Raw genomic sequence first — 20182 nt, forward strand, 5'->3', positions numbered from 1 at the left:
CTCTTGCTTTCTTCCTACCACCCCCCCGTCTGACAGCCCTGGGAAAACCTGTTGACTTAGTTAGTCCTACATGTACGCACAATGATCTCCAGCCTGTTGTCAGAGCAACAACAGACGCTGCTTTACCAATTCAATCTTTTTCAAAAGAACCGAGATTGAAGGAGCACAAGTAGAATGACTTTCTTTGTAATTTACGGGGACGTGCCTCAAACACAAAAGTTGCCCGACTTTGGGGAACCGGGGGTGAAACACAGGACATGGCGACTGTGAGAAGCCATTTGACATCCACTGATGATGTAAGAAACTATTGTAAAAGTCGGAACCCTACAAGCTCATTTTCTTCTCTTTAGTCATCCTACTTTTCCTCGTTTTTGCTGCCCTCGTTCATTGCTTCTGTCCAACACGTTGACTCTGTTAAAGCTCTGTTTTGGATTGTCACAATGTAAAGTCTGAAGACAAAATGTGTTTACATGCAAGCACATATTGAAGGTTAGACAATTGTGTAACCGATCATAGGCTTTTCTGTTTCTAATTTAATCAGTGAAACATTTAAATCCACTTTCCTATAAGCTTTTATTCATGGTTTTTTACTTCAGTCATGGTAAAGCTCACCCTCTGCTACCTTCCTTCGTGTTTTACCTTCCGGGGCCTCACAAACCTCACAGGGCCCCTGATTCTAAATTCACTTTTAGACCAGCTAAGAAGCAAGTACTCACATGGGACAACATGTTTCATACAGAAGAGTTTTTCAAACTCAGAATCATGTTATTTTGCCACGTCTTTGCAGAATCTCTAATGCTCGTATTCTCTGATTTCCAGAGTTCTGTATGTAAAAAGTCTGCTTTGAGCTACATTAAAGCTGCTGGTTGTTTTTAATGAATCTAATCAGAGTGAAGATAAACAAATTACCAAAATGCTTTTAGGCTTTTTTTTTTTGTCCAGATCAAAAGAAAAGTGGCTTTTATTACCCTTGCACAACCTTGTGGTTTTCAGCAAAAAAAATTGTATATGAAGAAATAAGATACAGTTGTAACAAAAACAAAAAAACTAAATCATTATAAACAACAACTTTTTTTTTCCAACGTGAGTGCACACAATTTTCAGTAATTGTAGTTTAAATTTCAGCGACAAATTCTTGAATTTCCTGTTTGCTTTTAGATGCTGTCTTGTTGTACTTCAGTACGTGTTGTGATATAATTTATTATTATTATAAACTGTATGTCTGTGCACATTTTCCAGGAAGATTTCTAAATCCTAACTGAATAGTTTGATTTGGTCTAATAAATGCAAATTCTATACTGAGACATGCTTAGTTTATTTTTTTTTTTAAATTCATTTAGGATTATAGAAAATTACATTAATGAACATCAAAATATAAATAGTATGTAATGTTGATAAGGATTTCCAAATTACATTTCAGTGTTTTGGGTTTCACAACAGACTAGACAGAACAGCTTGTTATACAGAATAAAAATCGCAGAATTTTGACTTTGAGTTCACCTGCAATTAGGAGTCTAAATGACAGAAAATCCTACATGTGCATTTTAGAAAATGTCTGTAAATATCTGTTATTAATTATAATAATCCATCCATTTTCTTTACCTGCTTTTTCATTCCGGGTCGTGGAGAGCCTTTAATAATAATATTTTTTCTAATTTAATTTGAGATAGACACAGATTTTGGTAAAAAAAAAAAAATCCTGACTGAAACATCTTTTTACTGGAAGATTTATTTATCGTGATCGATCAGTTTTTCTTGCTGAAGCTGTTCATCCAGTGCCATGTTATTTCCCAACCAAAGGACATCATATTATTTGGTGTTTAACAACACAGTGCAGGTTCTCTGAATCCAGCTGGAATCAGTGCTGAAATAGTCGTTCTAACTCTTCTTGATTCCTCATGCTGAAGCTGTGGTCATGTGACATGATGTCAGAGAAAGCTGATGTTATTCCCGACTGCAGCACAAAGCAGACCATTGTCAAACAATGTGTCTTATTTGTCCCCTTAAGAGACCGGCCTCGTTCCCTGTCAGTCACTGGACATTTGGTCTTCCTGTGCAAGACTCGCCAGTCGGGCTTATGAAACAAAGCATCAGGTCGCAGATGAGCAGTGTCATGAGAAACATCTTCTATGTGCCTAAAAAAGGGACAGAGAGGAACTAAAACAAAAAAAGGTACAAATTCTGAACTGCTTCAAGTAAGACACAATAGGGCTCACGTTGTTTTGGTGGTGTTGTTTCCAGATCAAGATCATTATTACAGAGGTCAGGCATGTGATTCAGAGCAGAGCTGCGAGTCAACATCTTGCTCATGAGATCACCCTAAACCCGTCCACCAGCGGGCCTGAAAGCAACAAACAGCATCGACTCAGCAAACAGCTCATGAGGCACATGTTGGTCGGTGGAGCCACGGACCACCAAACAACTTAGTCAGTGTTTTTCCTTTACAAAGAAAATACAGGCTTCGTGCCAGACATTGATCCACAAACCAAACGTAAAAAGAGCCTTAGACGGCGATAGAAGACACTGAGGCAGAGCTTGCGAGGCTTTTTGTTTGGCTTGTTTTTATTTCCACAAGGACTTCAGAATGAGAGGTGAGCTGGAGCCATGCTGAGGAGTCACACAGGCAGCTGTGTAAGTGATAATAGCTGAAGGAATGAAGTGCAGCTTTGTGTCCTAAGCTGTCCGTTACAAAGCAGGGTCAAAGCAGATTTCAGATATCTGAGGAAATTTTGCTTTTGAACTAGATGAACACAATGACAACACTTCATTTACTGTAATGATGTTAAAACTCATGGGAAAGGTAATGTAAGAGGTTTATTCGTGGACAAATTTGTCGCAAATGATTATCAACATTATGATGTGTCTGCAGACCCAGATATTGAATCATCAGTAACAAGCTTGCACTTATGAGTCACGCTTATGTTTTTAAACCTGGCCCAAAAATATGGTTAAATGTGTTAAAAGAATGTGAAAGTGGGGTGTTTTTGTCTGTGCACTTGTTTCTTTTGGTGTCCTGATCGCATCGGGCGTTCATACCTGTGATGAGACTGGAGACGAGCAGCGGCAGCACCAGCATCTGGAGCATTCTCATCAGCAGCTCTCCAGGGAAGGAGAAGTACTTCACTTCACGGTAGGACATTTTATAGGGACGCAGGGCGAAACCGAGGATTATACCTGCATCAGATGTGGAAGCAAAGTAGCTTTTAATAACACTGATCAAGTTCAGGAGAGGTCAACCAGTGCTGATAAAAACAGAAAAAATGGGATATAAGTACCTATTGCTAAACTTTTGACATGACCCCCACTGATGCTTTAGGCTTGTTTTAACTATGAAGCTATTTTTTTTCTTGTCCTTGAAGTCTGTCCTCTCAGTCTAACACTTACAGACACGCTAAGGTGGCTGACCCTGCAGCCTGTCCTGGGAAATATCCTAAATGTGACAATCAGTCAAAGAAATCCACCATGACATGGAGTATTTTTAGCTGGGCACATATGTGCATGCTTTGGGTGGGTCTGGCCCACTTCCTGAAGGTAGAATGCAGAGGTTAAAGGGGACAGGTCATAGGTCAGGCACATGGATGAGTAAACACCAGTCTGCTAAGGCCATCAGAGCTCCCCCTGATCGCCCATCGGCTGGCTTTGTTTCAAGTTGTTTCCTTCTTCCATCCTGTCGTAAAGCTGCTGCTCATGTCAAAATAATGAATTTTTGGGTGACACAGAAAACACGGAGAGCGTAAACCAAACAGCGAAAACATTTCCATCACAAAACATTACTGACCTGTAATAACAGCGGCCACGGTTAGAATGACAAAAGCGTTTTTGAAGAAGAACCGCTTCATGTCGTCCTTCGTGATGTTCTCCACTCTCTTCTTGGCTTGCAGGGATCGGTTCTGGATGCCAGCTCGGATCTGGTGAAGACCACTCTGGTTCCTCTGAGGGTTTTCCCCGTTGCTTTGTGTCATAGCTGAGGCTGGATCCTTCAGATGAGCTATTGGGGAAACTGGAGCTCCTCTGGACTGTGACGAAAACAGAGTGCTGGTGACTGTCCTGTTAGTCCCCTCTGTCACACCTCCTGTTCGGATGAAGGGTTTTGAGCTGCCTGCATGAAAGAAGGACATCATGGAATAAATATTGTTACATAAGTGAAAATACTCATTCTGAAAAAAAAGGCAATCGCCCTGTTACAAAATAAAAGTTGGAGTTAAATTCAGTAATTGAAGACAAAGCTGACACACAAGATATTTCAGAATTTATATAAGGAATAGGGGCATCCTGAGTGCAGATCACACGTGTTTCACTTGCAGAAGCATCAGAAACTTCCGCTTATGTACACTGAAATACACGTGTACACTTTTGAGCTCACATTCAGGCTGACAGATCAGGTCTCACAAGCAAACTTGGCTTCTCATCAAGTGGTTCGATGCATTTCCAAGCACGCCAAACAGCAAAATGTTAAGACAGAAGTTTCTGCTGTACCTTGAGGATTGAGCAATAACGTCTTCTGGAGTGATGTCTCGGTTTTTCAGGGGAAGGTTCAGGCTTAAAGCTCGATCGGTGTGAGAGGGGAAGAGGGGGGCTCTTTGGTTCTGAGCTGGCTGGTGCTATCAGCCAGCAATGAAGAGGCGAGAAAAGAAAAAAGAGAAATAGGGGAGGAGAAAAGAAAGGAGGGAACCAAAGAACCAGTAAGAGATGAGAGGCGGCTCCCGTGGTAAAAAAAAAAAAAAAAAGTCATTCAGTGTAGGTTTGTGGGGGAGTAAAGGCGGGGGCCAAAAAAGTGAAATAAGGTAGAGGAGGGGCTGCTTTTCAGACTGAGGGGAACTTGAAGAATAATAAGCTTTTCAAGCAGCGAAAAGAAAAAGGACCTTGTTGTTTTCTTTTGTCCCTCTTATCCATCCTTTGAAATGTTTTTTTTTTTTCATGCTTCATACGCTGAGCCTGACCAGAGGATCCTGTCGACAAACAGTCAGCACAGAAAAACAAGCCCCATCTATTAGAAAAAGGAAAGAGGATTGGTTCATGCGTTTTATGTTGGCACATCTCCAGCAAACATAACAACATCAGACACAGGTTGCCTTCTTTTTCTGCATTTCAACACATCTGCACCAAGCAAAGTCCACTTGTCTTTTCTTCTACAAAAAAAAAATACTGTGGAGAATTTTAGTTGGTTAAACTAAACTGAGAAGGTCAATATTTGCCTAGTGAAAGTGATGCAACTGGATCTAAAATTCTGCTATGAAAGCAACATTCATTGCATTTCATGACACATAACTTTTTTTTTCTTTTTTCTGTTTTAAGAAGCTGACTGTGGAGTTGTGACGATTTTTAGCTGCACAGCTGCTCGACTTTGCCACAGGAGCCACAGCTGTTGGGACGTAATGACCTGGAATTTGTTTTGGGAGCAAAATTCAGCAAGTCACAGTTTGGCACGTGCAATGACTTTCACAGGAAATGTCTGTGAATGAGTCTGAAATTAAAAGACGCAGACCTGAGAACACGCTGTCTCAGTCACAGCAAGGGGAATTTCATTTACAGCAGAGATGCTGTGAGAAAGTTCAGAGTTTAGCTCCCAGATACTCACCTGCACACCGTGTCTAGAGCCTGACGTGACCCTGGGTTTGTTTTATCATCTCTTTCCGTGTTCATGAATCAAGGACAACTTTGGCAATGTTTCAAACACATTCAACAGTAGCTACTTGTGAAAATGTAGAGCAGAGTTCACTCAAATTAGTGAACGATTCTCCTTCTTGCTGAATATTCTCATCCAGATGGTTTACATAAATATAAAATAATAATAATAATAAAAATAAAGATCAGCACGTTATTGTGTGTTTTGAGTGTTTCAAACTAATTCCAAACTTTAGCAGCGATGTTTGAAATTATGATGCAATCTCCTGAATGACGTACAAAGTTTGTTGCAAACCTTTAGTTTCTCTGTGGTCAGATAAAAACTTTGATCGGGTCGGTGGATTATTACCACAGCAAATGTGCACGTCTGTTTATAAAGTTAATTTGGAAGCAGGTCCTCTGAGAACATGTGTTTTTGATCACACCACCCCAAAAACCTAAGACTACTGAGCTGCTATGGTTTACTGAGTCAGACTGTGGCAATTTAGACAAAGACCACGACGCAAAGACGGTGGCACCAAGAGTTCAACAACATTGTTGTTCATTTCATTGGCAGCACTTATACTGAGGCTTGTGGCCTCACGTATATTTATATTTGAAAATCGAGCGATGCTTACAACCATCTTATTTAGATAAGGAATAGTTCTGTATTCTTCACGCGATCCTAAATGCATTAGCTTATAACGGAACATTAGCTCTTTGGGGCATTTGGAGTTTTTTTTCCAAGAATGACCAAACTGAGCACCATAGGTGAGGTACGCTTGGGAAAGGTATGGAATTTAGTTAAAGAGATAGTTCAGATAGTTTAAAGTGGGGTTTTGTTTGCAAAGAATTATGTGGTTATTTGAAAGAGAAAACTAGTGGCAGCGACAGCTAGCTGTTGCACTTCCTGAAGGAATTTTGGCCGGAATAATGAGGGAATGGAGGAATAGGAGGCATAGCAAAGGTTAATAAAATAGCATTCATATGAGCTGCTATGGAATTGTTGAAACTGGAACTTTTTTATGGTGGCAGCAAACCACTTTGTTCGTGGACCCCGTCGGACTAGCCGTCAGCTTGTCAGTCTGGACAGAATCAAATCTGTTTCTCCAAACCAAGGTTGTCAGAGAGCTTTCCACATCAGGCAAGATACTACTTGTTCAAAAACCTTCAGCAGAACCCAACCGCTGAAGATTTGCTTTAAGTCTTTATCCGGCCCCATGAAAGAGACGTGGAACTTGGAATTTGAGTTGCCGTTTACAAATCAGACCCTCAAGGGCATTCCTGATCTAAAGGTATGCTGATGTTAGCAAACAGTAAGTCAGACAGCCGTTAAAGCCTAAACACGAGGTAGATCGGACCAGATCTCTACTGTCTGAAATCCTAACGTAGAAGCAATATAAAAGCAAATACCCTGATGAGACTATTTTTTTGTCTAAGGCTTCTTTATTAGTTTATACCAAAAAGTAATAATGTCTTTAAATGCCAGGGGAAACCAACATTAAATTATCTTTCTCTAACATTGATGGTTCTCAGACACACTAAACAGCCTCTTTCAACACTTGGGTCACATGATGCACACAATCTATTGTCTGTGGTTATCTTGTCAGCGCTGACGATCCCACTTTATCACTGCTGTTATGACATTTGTTTGGACTGAGAGACACACCAGTAAAGTAAGGCAATGGTGCTCCTACAGTTCTTTCTGAAAGAGTCTGCTGTCATATTTCATCAACATACATGACTGTATGTTCAGTAGTTTATCACAACATGTAACCTTCACCAGCTCCTTGTTACCACTTCATACTCATGTTAATGTTTGTGAAAGGAATACAGATATGTGTGGCTTTTTGTACAGTTCATTCATTATTGCCTGTTCAGTGTTCTTGCTTACAAGCCAGATATTTTGTTGTTGTTCTTTTAAAGGTTTTTGTATTTCAGCTAAATGCAGACCAGGTCCAGAGGTAATACCCTGGCATCATTCTTGAAAGTTGTTTGTGTACTATCTGGTACACTGTATTATGTAGGAACTTTGGTTGGTGCTGCTACCTCACAGCAAGACAATCCTGGCTTCAAATCTCAGCTGGGGCCATTCTGTGAGGACTGCATGTTCTTCTTGTGCAAATATTTTTTTTTCCTCTGGGTACTCTTGTTTCCTCCCACAAGCCAAAAACCATGAGTGCTTTTTTTTTTGCTTAATTTTTAAAGATATATTTGCATAAATGTTTGAAATGGTAACTGTGTATTGTGTCTTACTGATGGATTATATTTGTATTGTGTAACTGCCTTGGTGGTTTATTAGTAGATTGTTGTTGGTTTTTTTTTTTGTTAAAACAGCTATTGGGACAACACAGACTACTAATAACATCTCTTAAAAAGAAAATAAAGTATATTATATCATGTTGTATTGTATGTTAGATGAATTTAATTATTTTAAATTGACCTCAAGTGTTAATGTGGTCATCTGTCCCTATGTTCAGGGTGTACACTACTTCTTTTAGGCACCAGCTCCCTACAACCCAGAACAGGGTTAAAGACGTGCAGAAAATTAATGTATGGATGGATGAAGTATATACATTTCATTATAACACAACTAAAAAGAAATAAAAATAGTCACCAGTCTATCTTCATTTATTTAAGTTAGCTTAGTCTTGCTCAGTTTAGCTTAGTCTAATTCAGTAGTTTATCTTATCTTCAGGCAAGGAAGTAAAACACCGGGAAACAACATGTATCCAAAGGTAATGAGCTTCATCTATTACAACTCTGTTTTTTTTTTTTTTTTGCTCTTCAGTGAAGCTTCTTTGGTTAAAACTTGTTTATTTCAAGAACTAGGACACGTTCTACAAAGGGAAGTCTTAGACCACAGAGATTATGAATGATGTGTCACAAAAAAAAAAAACACAACTTGATTTGTTAATTTTTTTTACATTTACCTCATCATTTTGTTCCCCTAACCAATCCTGTTGTGAACCACTCTGCTCTGTAAATGACTGCAGAGCTTTAAAGAATTAGAAGTCTGGTCTCACTTAAGTTAAACAGATTACATGTGGAATGTGGAACAAAACGGTTTTATGTTAAGTCCTGAAATAACAATATGTTGATTCACTGTTCATTTGTTTATGTTGTTATACGCACTGATAAAAAAATAAGAGTTAAACAATCACAAAACTAATAAAAAATGTTTGTATTTAGCCCAAAGGAGAAAATAGTCATAGTTTATGACTTTAAATCAAATTACATACATACATACAGTGTTTTTTTTAAAAAAAAAACATGGTTTAGTGGTTTCAGGGAGAAATTATGTCATTAACCATAAAGTTGCTGACAATATAAAACCTAAAGTAACGAACACACACTCATATACACACTTGTAAGCAAGCACAAACACATGCGATGCCCACAGTCCCAGCATCAGTTAAGTGAGTATAACTCTACCTCACTGTACCAAGCCCGTAGTTTCAGAAGGGAGTGGTCTACTCCCAACGGGGAGATGTATCCAGGACAGGTCATAAGATCTGCAGTCTGCAGTGGCCCCCTGGGGACGCACAGAACTGGGGCCACATTGTTCCCCAGCATCATTGTGCTCAGCGGTTTCCCATGGATCAAATGTTACAGACTTCAAACCCAGAGGTCTCAGCGCCCTCATAGCTGCTTTATGAGCACGATGGGAGACAAAGTCGTTCACACACAGCTTCTCACTGGCCTGAATGAGGCCATGCTGGACGTGGTCCCAGTGGCTCATCGTCTGGATACGGAGAGGCAGCGTAGGAATGATGGTGACGAGTGCGTGGAGGGGCAGGAAAGGGGATGCTTAAGGAGGAATACAAGGGGAAAGTCAGTCAACAACAAAACAACCAAAGGAAATCTGTGCATTTAGTGAAAGATGTACAGCTCTGACTCAGAAACAGAAAACAAACTTCATCTGCCTGTAAATGAGGCAGCATTTCCATTTCATGCTACCAATAAGACCCTGCAAAAAGGAAAAAGATGCCAGCCTCTTTAATAACTGAAATGTTAAATGAAAAAAGTTTAGGCTTAAATATAGGATATGTAATAAAGTAATGAACATGATGAGGGCTGGATGAGAATCACAACTCTACTATTGATATGGTATGTTCTGTGACATTAGCTTTGCAATTCTAAATAAATCATTTAAAAAAAGCTTAGCTTGTTTAGTGATCACTTGTGATAAAATAGTGAAATGTAACGGGAATATTGTTTTTTAACATCATGGAAATTAGGTAATCAACCTGAGCTGCCCCTGTCATGTGATAAATATGAGAAAAATGTAATGGCTGCTATCAGTCATCACAAGGAGAAACAAGTGTCCACCAAAAATAAAGTTTGTGTGACAAGTGCACAGCTGTTCATGTCAGTAAGATAGTGGGTGTCCACAACAGGTGCACTCTCCTCTATAGCTTAATGGTTTTTGGTAAAGGATTTCCTCATAAGAGTGGCAATAATATGACAGATTCCAACCAGAAAACATAAAAAACAACGTAACAACATTGTTTATTTGCTGTACAGCGAAGCACTGTGGACTCTTGCACAGAACGAAGTGTACATAAGTCACCCTGTGAAAGGAACAGGGGTACATTTTCACCACATTTCATTTAGGAAGCATCAGGCTTGTGTTCAAGCTTTTTGTTTCTCCAAACGACCTGAACCCGGTGGTGCCAAGGGGAGGGACCAGAAACCTGACCAGGTTTTTGTTGAAGATGTGTTTGAGGTTTCTGAAAGATTTTAACATGATAGCCTTCTTTTTTTATCATAAATAACTGGCTGATAAAGCCCAGCTCCACAACAGATTCAAGCAACAATAGTACAAACAGGAGAAGACAGCCGCACGACGAAAAGATGGCCAACATCTGAAATGATCAAAGCTTATTTTTAATAAATCCAAACAGCCTTTTAGCTTAATACGTTTGTTGCAATATAATCAGAACCATTTATATGATATTTTATGTAAATCAGTAACTTCCTTTGACTCAAAAACACGTGCAGTTTTGTCCGTAGTTATTTGCTGTTTTCAATATACAAGTTAAAATGATCACTAATGTCATGACTGTTTTTTGATCAACTGTGAAAAATTTAGGTTAAAAACAAAATCACTATCCCCCCCTGCTGGCAAAAACTTTAATGAAAAAAAAAAAGATTGCATTTACAATCACGTGTTTTTACAATTTACCTCACTGACTTCTTGATAACAAAAATGTCATTATTCATAACCTAGTATGTGTTTCTATGCAAGTAGAGAGTAAACATAGAACAGGGTGAATTTGGATGATTCACAAAGTAGAGAACTGATCTCTTTCAGACGAGTTCATTAATAAAAACAATAAGAGCACAAGGACATATCCTGTGGACTTGAGTGGTCATGCACCTAATTTCTTTAATCTATTTAAGGAGAGTGGATACGGTGAGACTGCATGTGACAGATGGCTTCACTAAGCACCTGTCAATGGGTTTTATCTGGGCTGTGACTGTTCGAATCAGGCCAATCAGCCTCGCAAAGCTGCAAGAAGACAGGAGCAAATCAGCAGAGAAACACAGAAGATTGATGTGTTGGAGACATTAAAGCCAAAAGAGCAAAATAAGACAGCAGCTATAGATCATTCCTCCTGAGCAGAATTTATGTGGACATAGGCGTTAAACTTAAACAGCTTCATGGAGGACATGGAGCTAATGGACAACTTTCTGGAGGACTGGCCAGAATTTCTGGACATTTTTGGGTCAGTTTGGATGGATGTTCTGGGTCTACCCAGAGCAGCTGATGACTGGACTCTTTGTCTAAACCTGGTCGAGCATCTGTACCTGGATCTGTGCACTCATATGGAGTTTTTGCTGGAGCACCCTGCAGTGTGCTTTAACATTCTGGGCCCACTGTATGCTGACGACCCATATTTGTGGCTTTTCCTTCACAACTGAAATGCACTGAAGATGTTTGTTTACCCTTGGTTCTTACTTTTCTGCCCTTTTAAACTATGCTGGCTCAAAAGCATTTTGACTATAAACTCTCCAAAACAAAATGATCATATGAATGCCTATAGATATCTTTAAGGATTTATTGTGGAAATTAGTTTGTTTTTTCATGGTAACATTTTGTATTGACATACACTTTTACACGGTAAAGTAATGTTTTAATTAAATGTATTGTATGTTAACTTGACAAAGTCAAGGTACTGGAACTGGAACTTCAAGGACAGAATACTGATGAGATGAATATCAAGTGATTTATTTTGAAAATCTGATCAGTAATGACAAGTACCTAAAAACACAATCTTTTTTCCAAGAATGAATTTGCATCTAACTATGAATTCAATGTCTGCGTGTGTGTGTGTGTGTGTGTGCGACTGCAGCAGAAAGGAAACAGTATTTTGTGACATATTTTGCTGCAATAAAGCTTCATGACATATCTGCATAAAGGTTGCACCACCAAGTCTGAGGGTCATTTTATCGTATAATATCATATTGTGCTATAAAAAGTCACTCTCATTTTATCTGCTCGCCCAAAAGAACAAAACAGAAAAAAAGCATTTATTGACTTTTTTTCACGTCTCATTTAACAACTTGTGAGGTCTGCTGCTTTTTTCCCCCTCAAATCTCAAATTGCAGTTCATTTGTGCTCTGTCTCCTCAGAATTTCCATCTGTTTATTTATTATTTTGACCTAGACAAAATTTGCAACATAGGCTTCAGGACTGCATCCATTTCAGAGAGACTTTTATTTATCTTTTTATTACTTTTGGTGAAACTTCAGTCTCTTTTTTACTTGATTTTATTTGGCTGCCTAATAGGTTCCCACTCATATGAGGTGTTCCCTTTAACCCTATCAGTTCTTATAAACTAAACAGAAATAACTTTAAAGATAAATCAAGTTTGTAAAGGCTGCAATTCGGCAAGTATCAATCCTGCTTCGTACAGAAGGCCGCCTACAATACCCACAATTCCTCTGCCTGCTAGCAGGAATACGTGCTGCGAACGTTTGCTACGTAATGGTTACGTAAAGTTGTAACGGTTGCGTAGCGTACCTCAGAACTAAAAGTTACTGTAAAATCGGAGAGTGCAGCTGTTAACCAGCTTCAGCCTGCGAGATAAGTCGTCAAAGGTAAGATATAGTTTCCTTCCACTTATTAAATTCAAAATGTCCTTAGATATTCTTAATGTTCGAGACTAGTTTTGTTTTTAAAAGTCAAACCTCAGCTCAACACAGAGAGTAAACAGTCTACCAGCACCGTACCTGTTATGCTAGTAGACTTCCGGAGTTGGATTCGATAGTAAAAATGAAAGTGTTCTGAAAAAAAGCAGAACTTCTGAACACATAGACGACACCACCAGCAGCAATAACAATAATATAGACTTCTGTGTCTGACATAAATCTAGTTCCAGTGCATATCCTTGTATTTTAGCTAATTTAAGCCTTTTGTTTACCTTACAAATACAATAAAAACACGTGTTTGTTATGTCTTATACTATATTCCATGTGCTTATCTCACAAGGCTTTTTGATGATGACTGACTTACACCAAGTCAACCATAGCCAGCAGTTATGTTGTGGTATTTGTATTTGATTCATGTGTATATATAGTATTAAGTACTTTCTTTGCATGGTCTGTGTGCATTTATCATTTATTCATTATATTATCAAATGATAAATCCATTCATTCTTTCAATTACTTTTCTGTGGTTTTGATTATTCTCGACCTGAGTGATCAGGTCAGGCTGTTTTATGTCCTGCTCATCTTAATCCTGCTATAATGAGCTCCTCTGTGTTTTTCTCTTCCAGGGTGGTTGCCGTCATGACCTCCTGACATCAGATCTGATCGCTTCCCGCCATGAGCGCTGCTGCGTTGTCCGTGGTGGTGGTGGTTGTTTTCTTCCTGGCCCTGTACCTCCTCCAACGCTATGGGGATTTGCTGAAGCAGCAGCGGATGGTCCTGTTGGGGACGCTTCTGTCCTGGTACCTCTGCTTCCTCATTGTCTTCATCCTGCCCCTTGATGTCAGCACAGTATGTGATATCAAGCTCCTTATTATTGTCGTGACGTTTCACTGAGTGTGTTTCTCCGATGGTGTTAACTTTGCTCTTTCCTTAGACCGTTTACAACCAGTGCATTCATGACAGCTCAAACCACACGACTTCTTTTTCTCAAAATGGACAGTTTAATCAGCCCGGAACCAATTCGTCATCTCACTCACCACTGAGGTAAATAAGAATGCGTGTATTAGTTATAATTTAAAGGTTGCCTTCTTCTTATATGTTCAACTTCTTCTCCAGTTCCATCTAAAATGATGCTTACTCAATTGTTATTTGGCATAATGGGCCATAATCAAATTTTTATGGCTCCAAATTACAGCATTCAAAGCAAAGCTGTGAAAGATATGGCTTTCATTTAAAGAGTGTGTTCTTGCTTAGCTGTGTTTAAAGTTGTGATGGTACAAGTCATATGACGTGAGAACAAACTGCATTTATTACTGTGATTGCATAACACTGTACAAATGATAAATCAAGGATTTAAAGCTGCTGCGAGCTTTTTGTGTATGTGTGTCCACAGTGTAACAAAGGCGTGTGAAAAGCCCTGGAGTTATGTTCCAGACGGTGTCCTGCCGGTGTTTTGGAGAGTGGTTTACTGGACTTCCCAGTTTCTCACATGGTCAGGACCTTACACGCCACCGGCTCATGAACGCACCTTGACCTACAAGCTTTTACTTTAGCCGCGATATGTCAAACTTTTAGCGAAAAAGAAAGTTGCGTTGCGCTGCGTTGACTCCTCTCTCCTCTGTGTGTGAACGTTCAGGCTGCTGTTGCCGTTCATGCAGTCGTACGCGCAGTCGGGAGCTTTCTCCAGGGTTGGAAAGATCAAAACTGCCCTCATTGAAAATGCCATTTATTACGGCACCTACCTCCTCATCTTCATCTCCCTGCTGATCTACGTGGCTGCTCACCCAAAGTGGAAACTCAGATGGTATGCAAAAATATCAAAATCCTAAAAAAAATACAGAACAAATCGTTACCTGCTGTGCATGTAGTTGTGTTTTCTGAGCTGTAATTGTGCCAGTGTGTTGATTACCTTTTTAAAACTCACACAGGCCAGAGATCCAGACCATCGGTATCGCAGCTGCCAATACCTGGGGGCTGTTCCTTTTGGTGCTGTTGCTCGGGTACGGCCTGGTGGAGATCCCGCGTTCTTATTGGCTCTCGTCTTCCCATGATTTCTTGCTGGCCAAGGCCTACTTTAAAATCGCAAAACTGGCTACTGAGAAGGCAACGGCGGAGGAGAACCTCGCAGATGTTATGGAGGTGGGAGCTTCCAAACGGCTTCGTATTCTGCAGAAAATACCTGCCATAAAACGCATAAAACAGGGAATGCGTGTACAAATGATTGCATTACCCACATTTTGGCTTTTTAGTTTTTTGTTTTAAACCAAAATGTCTCCCTTTATTAGGAAGTTGCAGAAGTCCACGAGTCAGTCAGGTTCAACCATATTTTCAGGAAACATGTAGACACCATTTTGACGAAGGTGAGAAATACACAAAAGACATTTGTTACCAGAACATACTAGTATTTTTTTTTTTTACCTTTACTTTCCATCTCCATCTCACAGTGCATGGTACAGCTCCTCATTTGAATGCCGTCTTGTTTCAGTGTCCCATCAAGTACCAGGAAGAGATGGGGAGAAACGTGGAAAGCTCTCGTCGTGAATACGTTTCACTTCCCACTAAAAATGGTTTAATTAAACTTCATAAAAAAGTAATGATTTGTTTCACAAGTTTTTTTTTTTTTAAAGAAACATAAACACTTGTGGTCATGTAAGGAACACATGTGTTTGTGTTTGTTTTAGGTCATCTCTGCAGTGCAGAGACACAGTCAGACTCAGGTTCAGTGGTCCATCCTGTTAGATCAGGCCTTTCATCTAGAAGACGTAGCAAAAAGCCGGAGCAGCCCAGTCCGAATCTTCACCCACAGCTTCCCTTTGGCCCACCGCGACTGGATCAGGAGGTTCATCTACACCCCGACTGTAGGTGAGTTCAGTCCACTGGAAGACTTCCTGTCTTTTAGTTTTTGTAAAAAAAAGGTTAATACTTTAAAAAAGATGTATGAAACCTCACAAGTTGCACCCTATGTAGTATAGTTTGGATGAAAATGATTATGAATCCAGCTTTAATGTTTCACCGGTGTGTGTGTTTGTGTGTGTGTCCCGCTCAGAGTGGTACTGGGAGTGTGTGCTCCGACAGGCGTTCTGCAGGCTGCTGTCGGTGCTTCTGGCTCTCCTCTCTGCTGCAGTCGTCTGGTCCGAATGCACCTTCTTCAGCACACATCCTGCCCTCTCGCTGTTCGCCGTCTTTGTTCAGAAAGCTGAGCAGCATCACAATTACATTTGTATTGAGGTAAGTATATATTTTTAAATAATATTTCCATCTATAAACAATCCCTTGCACAGTAATCATTTTGCCACCTGTCTTTTTTTTTCCCACCTTCTTTTTGTTTTTTGTTTTTTTCTCCACTAGATGGTGTGCTTTATTGGCATCCTCTTCATGTGTGTGTGCGTGTACTCCACAGTGTTCAGGATACGATTCTTTAACTACTATCACCTGGTGCCACATCACCAGACCGACGCTTACAGCCTGCAGTTCAGCGGCATGTACGTCCGTCACGCAGACAGCAGGAAAGATTTCACATGATGAAATGAGAACATTGATTGAAAATGCAGTGCCACTTTAATCATTTAAAACATTAGTTTTAGTTTGAGAATTATTTTGTGCAAAGTGATTATTTTAAGTTTTACATCCTATTGGGTTTGTGAGGTTTATATAAACGTAATCTTACGGTAAATAAAAAATCAGAAGAGCAAGCAGATTTGGTATCGGTTTCCTCACGTTGCGTTCCTTTTCTTTATTTTTTTCACTCAGGCTGTTTTGTCGTCTGACTCCTCCTTTGTGTCTCAACTTCCTTGGCCTGATCCATATGGACTCTGCCTTCTCACACCGAGACAGAATCCAAACAACATACACCTCTGTGGGTTCACACACACGACAGTACATACTAAGATAAGATAAGAACTTTATTGATCCTACAGGAAATTGTTGTGCCAGGGTTTCAATACAAAGAAACATGCTCAAAGAATCACACCAGAGGACTCCTTTAAAGAATATTTTGTAAAAATCTGTTTCTTTGTGTTAAACCCAATCATGCTTATAGAGTTTCTGGTGTCGTTCTCTTGTCAGATTATGGGCTCCATGCGTCTGCTGCCCCTCATATCTGATGGGTTCTACATCTACTACCCCATGCTGGTGCTGCTGCTCTGCATTGCCACGTTTTACAAGTAAACTGACAGTCATTGACAATTAAAACAGTATTTACTGCAAAGACTAAATTCAGCTGTAGCTCTGTCTCTATTAACCTATGATTTTTTTTTAGTACGAGCTGTATCAGTATAGGTGTGTACATCATGTCTGACAAAAACATGACGAAACGATGACCATGATAGAATTTGTGGAATGTTTAATTGTTATAAAATATGTACCATCATCATTATCTAGTTTAAAGCTTCTAAAAAGCAACATCTGAGTTCAGTTTTGAAACCCTGACTTATCAGGGCTGTCATACTTAAAGTATTGTATAATATTAATGAGAAATAAGCAGAAAATACCACGTTGTTTTATTTGTTTTTACATAATTAAGTGAGAAAACGCTTAATTATGTGCTTTTTTCCAGCTAGAAATGCACACCTTTGTGGTGCTGACAGAATTTCTTACATTGGTTGAAATTTCCTTTTCACTGCACATTAGAACTGTAAATTTTCTTTTTGCAGTAGTTTGTAAATTATGTGTCTCTGCGTGAACGTGTAGTCTGGGCTCGCGCTGTTTGAACCTCCTGGGCTTCCATCAGTACATTACCGATGACGACTTGACCTCCGACCTGGTGAACGAAGGGAAAGAACTCATCAGAAGAGGTAAGTTTAGTCGAAGTTAATTAACTCGCTGTTTCCACAAAATTAGGAGCTCGTATTTTTTCACATTTCTTTCTCAGAGGAGCTATATTTGATTGACCTCAGCATGAAAATTGGCAGAAATATTGTAAACTTGACTGAATATTTTTATTTTCTTATTTGTAATAGATTTGGAATACCATTAAGAATTTACTAAAATTAATTTTAAAAAAGCAAAGGCAAGTTTTTAGTTAATTAATAATCTCTATACTGCAAGATCATTCACCATCTTAGTCTTTATATCTTGTGCCTCACTATACAATGATAATAATAAAAAAAACTTTATTCAATTTATTTTCCTCTTTCAGTGTCTTATTAAGCTTATATTACATGTACTAAAGGAATGCAAATTTCAGAGGTTAAACTGAAATCTACCACCAAGTATTTATTTGTGGTTCAAGTGTTTTTCCTGTTTATTTGTCTACATTTATGTGAAATGCATTTATAACATGTCTGCTTAGGGCCTAGTTTGACTCGAATGTTTTTGACCGATCAGCAGACTTATCAGCCTAAAGGGGACCATTAAAAAGGCAGGAGTTGAAAGTGGAATGTCATACAGTGATGAAATGTGTTTTAATGTTAATGTGTTTGTACTTAGATACTTTTAACTGTGTGCTGGTCAATCTGCTCTTTTGTAGAAAGAAGAAAAAGACAGAGAGCAGAGGACGGAGAAAATCGAAGATGGGTTAGAAGTTTCTTTCGGGACAAACTCAGTGTTTTGGCTCATTTTTTCCTTGTGTCTGTGAAGTGTGTGTGTGATATTTTTGTTTCCCCTCGTCAGGCCTGGAGGGAGCGGTATGCAGTCCAGGCCGCCTTGGGACGGACCAAAGCTGGTTATACTGAGCTGAAGGATGATCAGAACAACTCTGTGCCCGAGAGCAACACAAACGGTTTGAATATTTTTTTAAAATACTGCCACATTTACACAAAGTGTTTAAGTGTGTTCGGCATTAGCTTTCATTGGGAAGTCTCTGAACTCACAGGGTTTTTTTTTTTTGTTTGTCTATAATCGTCTCTGTGATTACAGTGACCAGAGAAGATGGAAGTGAAGAAGAACAGCACTCAGATTTACTGCAGGACAACTTCAGTGATGAAGGTTTATCGAACAGAAGGTGTGATCTTCATTAAACACACAACTAAAATACTCAGCAGTCTTTCCCAGTTTTTGACTTTGTGTCTCTGTGTTTGACTCCACAGATCCAATGGTGGACGTTACCTGTCTCTATCCTCCTCCCTAAAAGGCATCTTTGATGATGTTTGATAGACTGAGAATGTGGGGAAAAAAACAAAACCAAAGGCCAATGACTATTCAAAAAAGATAAATTATTAAGATTTTTTATTTTCTTAAGAAAGTTTGACAGCAATAAATTATCAATCAGGGAAGCACAAACCAAAACCATTTCATATATTTGATACACGTCTACTTCTTGCATTAGAGGAAAGTGAAAACATTACTGTTAAAAGGTTTTTAAATAACTGGTTACTGTTATTAGATTACAGTTCTAAAGCAGTAATCATTTTGTGGCTTCTGATTTGCTGATTTTATTTTGATTTTTTTTAAGATAGCTTCAAACTGTTTTGCTTACAGGTTTTTTTTTAATGAAAAGATTGAAAGATTGCACTGTAGACAGTATATACATTTATTAGCATCTTTTTAAAGTGCTGTTTATACTTGTTTTAAAAATCAAAAGCCTTTTGAGGCTGGTTCAATACATTCAAGACAGTTTTAAAACCCTTAACTTGTTTTATGTTGAGGATTTTTATTTTTAGACTATGTGTGCTAAATTTTTCTAAATGGAATATCATAAATTATTGTTTTCTTCATGATGATGTGTTTTATAACATATACAATTATTTAATCCATTTACTGCATCCCCTGTTTAATACTAAATCATGTCAGATGTGAAGCTGTATTCATTTTACTTCCAAAAACATATTTATTGTACTTTATAAATCACAGAAATAATCACATAAAAGATACAAACCTCTTATTAAAAGAATCAGCTGAAACGTAAAAGATTTTCTCACTTTTCATATTTGTGTATATGTTCAGGTGTCATTTAGCTCTCTGTATTGAATAAATATAAAAATATATAGATTATTTTTTGTAGTATTTATAGATTGACTGAAAACTGCTATACTGCTACGAACATTGACACTGTTTACAATACAAGAATGCCAAATAGCAGCTAGATCAATATAAAAGAAGGATTAGCCACTTATTTTTATTTTGTTAAAATTGATTTTAGGGCATTAAAATTCCAGTTCAAGTGCTGTTAGCCGTGCTGCTTTCCCTTGCTTCTGTAAAATACACTATTCCGCAATTTGTAGTTCATAAATTATAAATTGGACAATTAAAAACAAAGTGCACTACCATCGTTTCTTTATTGTTACATTGACTCTATATCAAATTTATATATGTTGTATGAATCAAGAATAAAAACGGAGCTTGTACTTTTTATGTGTGAAGTGACATTCAGGCCAAATGTTAATTTTCGTACACCACGCAAATGCGTCGCCAGTTTGTCCAAGACACTCAAGTGTGGTCCTTTTTTATATGCCGGCGCATGACTCTGAGTCTGAGCGTAGCA

General features: G+C 38.7%; 2 protein-coding genes across 2 annotated transcripts in view; one reads left to right on the plus strand and one right to left on the minus strand.

Annotated features, from left to right (window-relative positions):
* Positions 1–4628, minus strand: part of slc1a3a (solute carrier family 1 member 3a) — an 11547-nt gene extending 6919 nt beyond the window's left edge. Inside the window, exons 1-3 of the mRNA XM_017413979.3 lie at positions 4477–4628; positions 3779–4099; positions 3037–3174 (exon numbers count right to left, since the gene is read on the minus strand). Coding sequence (XP_017269468.1) covers positions 3037–3174; positions 3779–3962 — 322 coding nt within the window. The 5' untranslated portion in view covers positions 3963–4099; positions 4477–4628. The remainder of the gene's footprint in view (positions 1–3036; positions 3175–3778; positions 4100–4476) is intronic.
* A 7978-nt stretch (positions 4629–12606) lies between these two features.
* LOC108234582 (G-protein coupled receptor-associated protein LMBRD2B) lies at positions 12607–19964 on the plus strand. The gene is made up of 18 exons (XM_017413867.3): positions 12607–12711; positions 13389–13611; positions 13697–13806; positions 14156–14254; positions 14399–14566; positions 14691–14901; positions 15048–15122; positions 15248–15352; positions 15444–15624; positions 15809–15990; positions 16111–16244; positions 16513–16618; positions 16828–16925; positions 17452–17555; positions 18230–18276; positions 18373–18481; positions 18619–18703; positions 18789–19964. The coding sequence occupies exons 2-18, from the start codon at positions 13438–13440 to the stop codon at positions 18850–18852; spliced, it is 2052 nt and encodes a 683-aa protein (XP_017269356.1). The 5' UTR covers positions 12607–12711; positions 13389–13437; the 3' UTR covers positions 18853–19964.
* Positions 19965–20182: the final 218 nt, after the last annotated feature.

The sequence above is a fragment of the Kryptolebias marmoratus genome, linkage group LG1 (assembly GCF_001649575.2).
Source record: "Kryptolebias marmoratus isolate JLee-2015 linkage group LG1, ASM164957v2, whole genome shotgun sequence".
NCBI lineage: Eukaryota > Metazoa > Chordata > Actinopteri > Cyprinodontiformes > Rivulidae > Kryptolebias > Kryptolebias marmoratus.

What these genes read in the sequence shown, in the direction of transcription:
- LOC108234582 (XM_017413867.3), top strand. Translation starts at nt 13,438, where the DNA reads ATGAGCGCTGCTGCGTTGTCCGTGGTGGTGGTGGTTGTTTTCTTCCTG. An exon ending in ACCTCGCAGATGTTATGGAG is followed by an intron (nt 14,902 to 15,047) that starts GTGGGAGCTTCC and finishes TCCCTTTATTAG; the next exon opens with GAAGTTGCAGAAGTCCACGA. An exon ending in TAATTAAACTTCATAAAAAA is followed by an intron (nt 15,353 to 15,443) that starts GTAATGATTTGT and finishes TGTTTGTTTTAG; the next exon opens with GTCATCTCTGCAGTGCAGAG.